The 12,268-nt window shown below is 31.2% G+C and overlaps 1 protein-coding gene across 1 annotated transcript; it reads left to right on the forward strand.

The window, feature by feature from the left end:
• The first annotated feature begins 5,750 nt into the window (after positions 1-5,750).
• LOC106313072 (ADP-ribosylation factor GTPase-activating protein AGD2) lies at positions 5,751-11,406 on the forward strand. Its single transcript, XM_013750801.1, has 19 exons — positions 5,751-5,986; positions 6,076-6,152; positions 6,444-6,544; positions 7,089-7,159; positions 7,329-7,391; positions 7,637-7,681; positions 8,073-8,138; positions 8,234-8,281; positions 8,357-8,452; positions 8,560-8,601; positions 8,694-8,894; positions 9,040-9,165; positions 9,293-9,502; positions 9,586-9,672; positions 9,751-9,996; positions 10,206-10,327; positions 10,423-10,513; positions 10,605-11,047; positions 11,146-11,406. Exons 1-19 carry the CDS (start codon positions 5,939-5,941, stop codon positions 11,258-11,260), a joined length of 2,298 nt encoding a protein of 765 aa, XP_013606255.1. The 5' UTR covers positions 5,751-5,938; the 3' UTR covers positions 11,261-11,406.
• Positions 11,407-12,268: the final 862 nt, after the last annotated feature.

Consider the following 12,268-nt stretch of genomic DNA (forward strand, 5'->3'; position numbering starts at 1 on the left):
ACCAACGAAAACCATAGCTTCTTCCCAAAATTGTTTGAATAGTTTTATATCAAACTAGGATTTTGGTTACAAATAAATAAATAAATATTAATTATAAAATTAACTTTGAATCTAAATTAAAAGAAAATAGATAAATTTTATAATAGATTGACACTAATAAAAATAAAATAATATTTAAATATAACAATAAATTAGATTTTATAAAAATATTTCATGTGATACACATCTTCTCTAAAATATTTTATCACTTAACATTATGGCTGTTATGCAATAATGTAGGTCTATATCGGGTTTGTGTCTGTTCGTTTGGATCCGGTTCGGTTCGAGTATATAATTCAAATATCTGTATAATATATGTAATTTTGGTACAAAATAGGTTTAGATCAGTTCTCAGATATTTAGGACCAGAAAAGACTAAGTACATGAAATCCTGAAAAAGCCAAAACACAAAAATCTAAACAAATACCTGAAAATATTCAAATACCCAAAAGCCAAATTTTTATCTGAAGAACCAAAAATATCCAAAGTTTTATTCGAATACCCAAAATGTAATTTTTAAATTTTACCCAAACCCGAAACTATAACCGAAAATCCGAATCTAAAACTTAAAAATTTCTATAATATTCAAAAACAATATGAAATACCCAAATATACATAATATACACAAAATATTCAAGTATTTTGGGTATCGACTCGAATAGAGACCTGCGGGTCCAAAAACAAAAGCCAATATATAGTTTACTCGATTTCGAACCCGAACATGTATTTTCGTGTTGGTTTCGGTTCAGGTTTTTGGATTCGAGAAAAATGCCTATGCCTAAGAGAAAGTTACATAAGAGTGTAAATACAAAATCTCACATAAACTAATTCATAAATTATATAATTTTTAACAAATTTTCTTATTCGATATAATACAACTTTATAACATAATAATATAAAAATCATAAAATATTAATTCATATCAAACTTTGTTTATAATGAAACGAAACATGTGTTTTCGAAGCGCAAATCAAAATCTAGTCAGTGATTACAACCTTCTCTGACGTTTGATGATGATGCATGCAAGACTATGGGTTCAAATATATTTTAAAAGGAAAAATTAATGTGGTCTCTATATTCTTCTAAAATTTTACTATTTAAAATGTCTTTGAAAATAGTTCCGTCTCAAAATAGAAGACGGATGAGTGGAACCATTTTCTAACACTGAACTTTCTTCACTATACCAAACTAGCAAGGATACATGATGGGGTTCAGTGATGGAATATAAAACCGATAAACACAAAACTGAGGCATAAACACCAAACAGAGAACTCGAGAGATTAACCAGATCAATCGCAATGACTAAAGAAACTAGAGAATAAACTAGAGAAGAGAAAAATCCTCGATCGTGCTCAGTCTAATAACTCTCGTCCACTCTATTGACGAAAGAAGAAACAACCAACAAAACTAGGGGAGTCAGTCCGTTATAATCCATAGAGGATACCAACCATTCTCTTCTACAGAACCGAGGCAAGGAGCGAAGAGTCATACACGTTCATGCATCCAGAACAGACACTCATTCAGAGCAGGAGTGAATCCAGAAGTGATTATTAATGGATGCACAAGTGTGTAAAATCACAAATTTTAGTGGACACATATAAACATTTGTGAAGAAATACACTAGTTTTTCAAAAAACATTATGGGTACATGTGCACCCTCTTTCACCATAGGAAATTGGAAATGATCCTTCTTAATATATAAAATAGATGAGCCAATCCACTTATCACCAATTGTTTTAGGTTGAAAACTCATCTAACTTAACATGGTATCAGAACCCGATCTACGCAGTCAAACTCGATCCACATCGATCTCGCCCAAAGTTGGCCAATTGATCTTTGCCCGAAAATTTCGAGATTGACACTTAAAGAACCATCATCTTGAGGAGACGTATTAGGGACAAATGTCCTACATCGAAAATTGGAAGTGATCCTTCTTAATATTTTTTATTTTTATTTATTTTATTTTTTTTTTGACGTCGAACGGCTATTCTATTACTCAAGCTTGAGGTGGTCTGGGTAACTAGACCGGAATAGAACAACCAATGAAAAGTAACTCTTTACGAAAGGTCCTAGCAGTTTTAGCCAAAAAATCAGAAAACTGGTTGCGCACTCGTGGCACATGGGTGATTTTGAAGTCCGGGAAGCAAATCTGCAGCGTCTCTATCTTCTCCAATTCTGTCGTGAAACTTGGCCACTCTTGGGGTTCCTTTATCATTGCTATCAGCTCCTTGCAATCTGTTCCAAAGCTCTGGCATGGCGAGTGTTGAATACGTTTTAATATATAAGATAGATGAGTCAATATACATATCACCAATTGGAGAAGGAGAATGTAGGAAAATGTTGTTTTGGAGAAGGAGAGGAGAGAAAATTAGGTCAGGTTGTTTTCAAGAGAAAGCAAGTTAGGGAAATTTTAGTAAGTGACAAGATGAGTGATGAAATTAAGGTTGTGTTACATGAAATCGAAGCTCAACAACGATGAAACATAACCTTTTTTTACAAAATAAAAAAAGAAAAACAAAGATGAAACATTTTTAACATAAAAACTAAAATGTAAAATAAATCACGATCACGTCAAATCCAAAAATTTAAGGGGCAAACTGGTAATTGCCAAAATGATAATTAGCCGTTTAAATCGATCAAAATTGGTCTAAATCTGTCAAATCAATTAATAGTATTAGTGTAAATTCGCAAATTTTTTAATTTTAATTTTTAAATGTCTAAATTTGATTAATCTACCTAACATTATTTATTTTTTATTTTAAAACGTCTAAATTTTATACGAATTATCCTATGATAGCAATAAAAAAAATTAATCACAAAATAGCTTTCAAAAGTCAAAATAACCCAAAGTGGTTTTTTATATAGATAAAAATATTTATACCCTTAGGTTAACTAATTTAGATTTAAGGTTTATATTTAGAAAAGGGTGAGGAGTAGGTTTGACCATGGTTTAGAATTTAAGATTTAGGTTATAAAATTTGAAATAATAATTTTAAAAATATTTTCAGAAAGAATTTAAAAAAATAATAATTCAAAAAGTCGACAGCAAAAAATTTCGGAAAAAGATTTCAATTTTTTTTTGAAAATAAAAAATTGATTTTATTTTTAATATATATTTATTTATATATATATTAGAGGTATAAATGTATTTTACTTCGTTAATGAAACATATTTTAATTGTTTTCTTACTTTTGTGTTCTTTTGGTCATAGAAACAATTTTAGGTTATTTCTGAGAGATATGACACTTTTTATAATTCATCAAAATAATTTTATAATTAAACCTCAAAATAAAATATATGGTATAAATATAAATTTCTTTTAACACTGGATAAATCACCAATAAGTTTTACTTCATATAATTGCAACAAATTTTATTGTCTGGAATTCGAATCTAGACCTGGGTGTTAAAAATTTTAAATCTTAATTATTAGACTACGGTACTTTCCAAAAAAAAAATAATACGCATAGGCTTTAGTGTTATACAAAATGCATTAGGTAATAATCCGCGCCTTGCGCGGAAGGTGATTATTAGTTTCGTTATTTTTAATAAAAACACATTAAATCTGTTTAATCTGGATATCGGTTCGGTTTTAAGTTATTTTTTGGTTTTTAATCTCCTAAAATATAACTATTATTTTAAATTAATATTTATTTTGGTTTATTCAGTTAGAATGTTTGATTTTTTAGTTTTTTCGGTAAAAACCAAAAATTACTATTATTTGTTTCTTTTCATGTTATGAATTTTAGATAGTCGACATGTCGAACCAATGGTTTCATATCATAGTTTGTAAATGTATAATAGTTCTAGAAAAAAAAATTATTAAGACAAATCATTTCACTACAATTTAGTCAGTAGTGAAAGAAGCATTAAGAAAAAAATATTTCAACTTAAAAAAAAAAATAGATACTTCAGTTGTGATAAATACTTAGTCACAAGGTGCTCACATTATGAAAAAAATAGATATTTCAACATGTATGTGTATGTAAAAGTATATAAAAATAGTTGACAAATATATAGAGATATTGTTAATTAATATTAAATGACATTTTTTTTCAAAATAATACATGAAAGATAAAATTAAACTTAATTAAAAATTAAAAAGGCCTTGACGTAAGTGAATTTTTTTCATATAAAGAAAAATAAATTGTATCCGTAAATAGAGGTGGGCACATATCGAATATCCGAGTATTTGGAGGCATTCACGTCGATTCAATCTTTAGCCACCTGGATAGTCGGTGACTCTGATATCCAAAATGATTTAGAATTTTACAGAATATCCGATTTGATCCGTAGATAAAATACAATTTTAAAATAATTGAAAATTGTAATAATAACATTTTATTACAAAAATAAAATATTATTTAACTTTTAAAATTTTAATAACTAATATAATAAATTTATTTCATAAAAATATTGTAAAACTTATATAAACTATAATATATATAATATATATATATAATTCTGTACATATATGTATATATGCATATAACAGATCGAATTAGATATTCGTTCCTAAAAATATAGCTATTTGTGATTTGCTTTTTTTTATATTGTATTTTAGTATTTGATTTGCTTCGTAGAGTTACGGATATCCATATTTTTTTGTTCAAATCAAAACGGATAACAAATCAAATCAAAATTTATAAATATTTTGTCCAACTTTATCCGTAAACAATAAAAATAATATATATATATATATATATATTAGCTTTTGATTCGTTATTTGTTTTGATTCGAACCGAAAAATCCAAAATTTTATTGGAACCATGCATGTCAGTTTTATATTAAAAAATACGAAATATATAGTGTGAACGCGTTAGCATATTTATTATCAAATCATTGTGAGGTTGCCACGTGTCTATTACAGTGTGAATGCATTTATTACGATGTCTTTTCTTTATTATGGGGATGATTGGTTGGGGCTGTAGATGCTCTGGACAACCAAAATTTAGTCTACAGCTATATATGTCAACCAATCGAGCTTTGCTTTCCTTAAAAAACCCACAGCAAAAAAAATCTCCGCAAAATCAAAATATAGCTGTAGAGAGCTTTATTTCCAGAGAAAAAAATTAGTGCTTTAGAAATCTACGGCAAAAAAAGCTACATCAAATAAATATTAAATTTTACAGCAAAAAATATAAAGTTACAGCACTTACTAATCATCCCCTATATAAGGGATAATATATAAGGGATAATTACTGAGTCTGATTGGTAAGAGCTGTAGCTTTAAAAATTTTGCTGTAGAAAAAAATCTGTAGACTTTTTACTGTGACTTTAGATTTTATTGTTGTAGAATTTTATGGAAAGCACTAAAAAATTGCTTTGGATATTTGGCTCTGCAGAACACTTGTACAGTTGTAGGTTATTTCAAGAGCTGTAGTTTCAAAAAAAAAAATTAAAGGTTGATTCCTCTGAATTTAGTGCTTTAAAAATAAAAAGGGCCGTGAACATCAGCTAGAGCAACTACCAATCAACCCCACTATTTAGATATTTCTTGAACATTGATTATGTCGCTTGCGAAAACCAAGGTTTGAAAAAACAAGAGGGGTGTTTTTGTAAGGAAAATAATTCTCAGATTTTTATGTGAGATAAGGATGATTTTGTCACCTGACATTATTTCCCTCCAAGTCTGTAACGAATAATAAAATGAAAGGATGTCTTCGTAAGAAAATTAATTCCCAGTTTTTTTTTCTTTATCTGGCTCTTCTCAAAGCAAATCAAAAACATCATCAAACAGCTCAAAAACGCCTTCCTTTGGATCTAGCGAGATCCATTTCGAAACGAAGAAGAAAGCAAAAGACAGCATTCTTGGGTTTACTTGTCTTGTCTTCTCTTAACTCAATTCGTACGCTTTTAGTCTAAAGCTTCTTCAGATTATTTTTTCTTAAGCCGCAACAATGGCGGCCTTTATCAACCTTGAGGATTCACCAATGTTTCAAAAACAGGTAACACTTCTTTTTCCCCCATCATGGTTCCAATAAACTTTTGGGATTTGATTGATTTTTACTTGTTCATTTTGGTTTAATTGGATCAGGTGTTCTCGTTAGAAGGAACAACTGATGAGCTTAAAGATCGTTGTCAGAAGCTATACAAAGGTGTTAAGAAGTTCATGTACGTGTAATTGTACCTACCTTTTTTGGTTGTTTTCCGTTTTTTTGTCGTAATGTCTTAATCATCTTTCTCTGTTATAAGATTTGTCGTATTAAAGACTGAGACTTTCTAACTTCATTGTCTGTCTCCTTATCTTCAGAAGTCTTTTTTTTCTTTTCATTTACTCTTTGCTAAAGTTTGATATGTACACCTCATTTTGTTACAATTCTACCTTTTTTTTTGTTGATTAGCCTAGGGAGAGTTACGATAACTTGATAGGAATCGGCATTGTATTTTTTTTTGTTGTTTCAGGGGAGTTTTGGGAGAGGCATCTACTGGAGTCAGTGCCTTTGCAGATTCTCTGGAAGAGTTTGGTGCTGGACATGATGATCCTGTCAGTGTTTCTATTGGAGGTTGTGGATTCATTTTCATTTTATTTAGCCCACTCTCTAATTAAGATGATCACTTAGTTTAGGTGCTATTGCAGTCTCCGCCAAGGAGATTGTGGTCTCTTTGGTTAGTTAGAAAAAAAAACTATGATGCATTCCTTTAGCTCCCCAGCTATAAAACTAGTTTGAATAGTAAAAACAACTATTAATGCATTCCTTTAGGGGCTTCTGCTTTTGGGTTTCTCATTCATTTATTTGCTGAGATTTTGAAAAGCTGAGTCATTTTAGCACACTAGGTAGTGGAAAGAATTGGAAAAAAAAAAACTGGGGTATGTTAGAAATGTTGAATGGAAACTTAAGAAACACAGCTTTTATGGAGTTTCATATCTTTCTATTGGCTGATAAAATCTCCCTTCCTGTAATATCTTTTTAATATAATTTCACTTTCCAGATAAATATATGAGCTCTAAGTTTATGATTGGTTAAACATGGAAGAGTTCCAATAAAATCTGGAAGTTATTGCTTCTGATCTATTTATTTGTTGTACTTTTGGGTGGCACACCATCAGGTCCAGTAATATCTAAATTTGTAAATACACTTCGAGAGCTCTCCTCTTATAAAGAGTTTCTTCGCTCACAGGTAACTCTCACATCTTGTAAAATAGTTTTAAGAGTTAAATAATCAACTATGCCTGTGTCTAGAAAGAGGAAAGATGCAAAAACTTAATAATCTAAAACGAAGTGTGAGTTTGAAAATCCAAACTATAAGTTTCACTTCTGGCATTTGTGAAACTGTTGTGCTGTTGTAGGTGGAGCACGTATTGCTTGAGAGGCTGACGAACTTTATGACTGTCGATTTGCAAGAAGCAAAGGTTGCTTTTTCTTTTGGCTCTGCAATTCTGATTATTTTCTAGTTTAAAAATGTTATAGGCTTGAGACTAATCAACAAATAGAAGATTAGTTTTTGGTCTTTTGTATCCACCTGTTAACAAGTTCTATTTCAAAATGTTCTGTCATTCTTTCTATATCTTCCTTTTCTTGGCGTAAATTACTTTTAAGAAAAGTACTTTTGCCCTTCCCTGCATTGATCTTTATTTACTGTTTTCCACCTTATCAGGAGTCTCGGCGTCGTTTCGACAAAGCTGTCCATTCTTATGATCAGGTAATTGATTATACTCTATTACTTCACTTACTTATTGTACATGGAGAGGTACACCTTTTTATCTCTTAAAATATATGTTAAGCGTGTCACTACTATATGAACTTGGATTGTCATTAAACTAACGTAATATCGAAATGGCCAGTGCATGGTCGTTTAAAAGAAAATAATTATTAGGTTTAAAGTTAAAAGAAAATGAGTATATGTTTTCTTCAATTAATCCATATATTCAATGATCGTTAGACTTCAACATCTGCATAGTACCAAGAGTTTTCAAACATGAGAGACTGAAACGCATTGTACTTGATGCTTAAGCTACTTTAAATATACTAATGTTGTGCATGGTATTCTTGCTCTGATGCTATGCTTTGAATTTTTCTTATCCATTTTGAAGGCACGCGAAAAGTTTGTCTCGCTAAAGAAGAATACTAGAGGAGAGATTGTTGCTGAGTTGGAAGAGGTATTAGCACTGTATTTCTTACATTGAACATGTTCTTTCTTTCTGATTTTGGCCAGTGAGTAAAACTCAAGCAAAATCTAACGCTGGTTTTACAGGATCTGGAGAACTCCAAGTCAGCATTTGAGAAGAGTCGTTTCAATCTAGTATGTTCCAAACAGAACCCACTAGTTTGATCTTACTGTGTCTAAATGGTTTTCCCTTTGGTTTAAGGAATGCAGGTAAATTCATTGATGACTATTGAAGCAAAAAAGAAGTACCAGTTCTTGGAATCTATAAGTGCCATTATGGATTCCCATTTGAGATATTTTAAGCTTGTAGGTTTCTTCATATTTTGCATTTTTGAGACGTCGCCAAGTGTGACTAACTAAGGGACACATCTTTGCCATCTTGTATTCCTTAATGTGATCTCTTTGTGCTTCAGGGATATGACCTATTGAGTCAATTGGAGCCTTATATTCATCATGTAAATGTCAAACCCATTTCAGTAATGCCCAATAAAAGTTAAGCTAAAATGCTTAAACTTGAGATCACTAAAAGCTACTTTTCTTCTTTCAGGTATTGACCGATGCTCAACAAGCAAAAGAACAGTCTAAGATTGAACAAGATCGGTTTGAAAAACGTATTCAAGAATTCAGAACTCAATCTGATTTAGACAGCCAGCAAGTTGAGCCCTCCAATGTTGATGGAAACCATGTTTACAGAACTATCCCGTATAAAAATGTAGAAGCAACTTCGATATCAACAGCGGACAAGGAAGTAAGTGTCTCCAACACTCGTGTAGTAATCAAGTGCAAACTGGAGTTTTCACAAAATTGTTCCAATGAAACTATGCAGACATTAAGATTTTTGATGAATCCTTTGCTGATGAGTCTTACATAGTTTCTCTTTTGTACTAATGCAGGTGATCAAACAAGGCTATTTATTAAAGCGATCAGCTAGTCTTAGAGCTGATTGGAAAAGGAGGTTCTTTGTACTTGACAATCATGGATCCCTATACTATTACAGAAACACCGGTAACAAATCAGCTGTATGTGTACCAAAGTCTCTTTTACTGTCTTGTCTGTTAAACAAGTCTTTAATCACCTGTGTCTTCTTCATTTTAAGTCTCTCTCTATCAGTTTCAATCTTTCTAATCATATTTTTCCGCTTCTTAGGGATCTCAACACTACTATAGTGGTTTAGGTGAGCATAGGAGCGGCGTCTTTAGGAGATTTCGTTCAAGACACATTCGATCAGCTTCACAAGGAAGCCTAGATTGCAACTTGATCGATCTCCGCACTTCACTGATAAAACTGGATGCAGAGGACACAGATCTTCGACTTTGTTTCAGAATCATTTCTCCTCAAATGACTTACACATTACAGGTACCCTTGTTAGTTAGATATAGGGAGGACGTGAAGGAGAAATATTGGGAGGCTAACACAGCTTATTTCTGTATGATAACTAGGCTGAAAATGGAGCTGATCGGATGGATTGGGTGAATAAGATCACAGCAGCTATAGCAACACGTTTGAATTCTCACTTCCTGCAACAGGTTTACACAAGACGAGTGTTATCTTCTTTTTTGAGTGTTGAGATTGTGTGCTAATAGGTATTTTATTATCTTCTGCAGTCACCAATTAACTATGCTAGCTCTGGTCCTGCTGGTGACGAACTCTCCCTGGATCAAAAACAAGATTATAATCAAAGAGTAAATATGGGGGATGATGTCTTTACAACACTCAGAGGAATCCCTGGAAACGATGCATGTGCAGAATGCAATGCACCTGACCCTGATTGGGCATCATTGAATCTTGGAGTGTTGATGTGCATTGAATGCTCTGGTGTTCACAGGAACCTTGGTGTTCATATATCCAAGGTATTTGCTTCTTTTTCTTGTTTATAATTCTTAATGAAGTGAAAAAAAAACATTGTTGTTGTCACAGCTTTTGGACACATGCTTTTTTTTTTGGATTAATCTATTTTGTCCAATAGTTGTTCTCTGCTGTCATTATACAAGTCATGGTTTTACTTTATATTAACTTATTAAGCATTTTGAGTATTTTGACACAGTAAAATTCTTTGCAGGTGAGATCAGTCACTTTGGATGTGAAAGTATGGGAACCCACAATCTTGGACTTATTTCGAAACTTAGGCAATGCATATTGTAATGGAGTGTGGGAGGGGCTACTTCACTTTGACCATGACTGGTATGATTCTCTAAAACACAATAAAGAAGTCAAATGTGTCCAACATAGCATTGCTGAACATTTTTGCTATTATATCTGCTGGTGGATTTTTGCAGTGAAAAGGGATCAACTAACAAGCTTGAATTGATTACAAAACCATCTTCAAAAGATTCTTTTGCTCTAAAAGAGAAATACATTCAAGCCAAGGTATCACATTCAGTTTTATTGACTCATCTTATTAGCTCATAGAGAAAGGTTAATGATACTAAAAACATGATAATGTTTTATGCCTAGCCAGTACTTGGAGAAAGCTCTAGTTATCAAAGATGAAAGAGAAACAAACCTTACTGCCTCAACTAGAATATGGGAAGCTGTTCAAAGTAAGAACATACGAGAAATCTACCGACTCATTGTGACAGCGGATGTGAATGTCATCAATACCAAGTTCGATGATATTACTTCCGTTGATGCATATCACCACCATGTTGATACACAAGATGAAGTAATGAAGAGGCACGATCCAAACGCGTGTCAGAGAATCAAGGATTCGAACGATTCAAGAAACTGTCTTCAGGGTTGTTCGCTGTTGCATGTGGCGTGTCAAAGCGGTGACCCGGTTTTGCTTGAACTGTTGTTGCAGTTTGGTGCTGATATAAACATGAGAGATTATCATGGGAGAACTCCGTTACACCATTGTATTGCATCAGGGAACAACGCATTTGCAAAGGTTTTACTGAGAAGGTAACTAATGATCCCCAAAAAAAAAATCTTTATTTTTCATTACCTCGTGAGCAACATTTTGCTTGACATGATTGTTTCCCTTTCTTTGGAGAATGCAGAGGTGCTCGTCCTTCGGTAGAAGATGGTGGAGGATTAAGTGTATTGGAAAGAGCTATGGAGATGGGAGCCATTGCCGATGAAGAGCTCTTTCTTCTCTTAGCAGAGTGTCACTAATATAACAGTCTTTTGTTCAAGCAAGCATCGTCTGTTTGATTAATTTGTAAGACTATGAGACATTCACTTTGGTCGTGTTACTGTAATTTCTGTAGTAGTAATTGGGCATGAGTGGCTCATTGATGTTCACTAAGGTATTCTATTTTTTAGAGTTAGTTATGAAATGTTACAGAGTTTTATATAATATATAATTTAATTTAAACGATACTAATATATATATATATATATAATCTAATATTTATTAAATAAGACATCTTATTCGTATAAATTTATGAACATTTGTATCTTGTTATAAACCAAAATTCAATCATTGATCACAAATTTCAAAGTGAGATTTTTTAAAAGTTTATTAATTTATATTGGTTTTTAAAAATTCAAAATATAACATATATAGGAAAAATTGATTTTTTTTATTTGGTTAATTTGATTGTCTAATTTATTTTAATAATATTAATATAAAACAAAAATGATAGAATGTATAAATTATTATCAAATTTTTATTATTTAAAATCACTAATTATCATATATATTTTTATCAGATTAGGTAATTTCGTATGTTCTATTTAAGGAAATAATGAAGAATGCTTTTATATTAATAATCAACTAGACTCTGATCCGCGCGCTAGCGCAGATATGAATTTTCAGTTTTTAATTATTTATTTTATTAAATGATGTATTTGTAATATTCGTTCATATTATATTCATTAAGTAAATATATTTCTTTGCATCTTAAACTATCTATTTTTTTTACGAATGTGTGATATCATATAAAAATATTAAAAAAATGAGTATATAGAATTAATTAGATAATTGTAAAAACAAAAAATTTTCTTTTGTGTGCGATATCATATAAATAATGATTCGTCCAGTTAACAAAAATCATGATTTTTTTATGTGTAATTTTTTTATTTTGACCATTTCATTAAAACTATATTAAATTTTACATGTTTTAATTAGAATATTTTTAATATCTTTACCTTTTTATTTGAAATGCAACTCAATATTTTT

Source organism: Brassica oleracea, chromosome C9 (assembly GCF_000695525.1).
Source record: "Brassica oleracea var. oleracea cultivar TO1000 chromosome C9, BOL, whole genome shotgun sequence".
Taxonomy (NCBI): Eukaryota; Viridiplantae; Streptophyta; class Magnoliopsida; order Brassicales; family Brassicaceae; genus Brassica; species Brassica oleracea.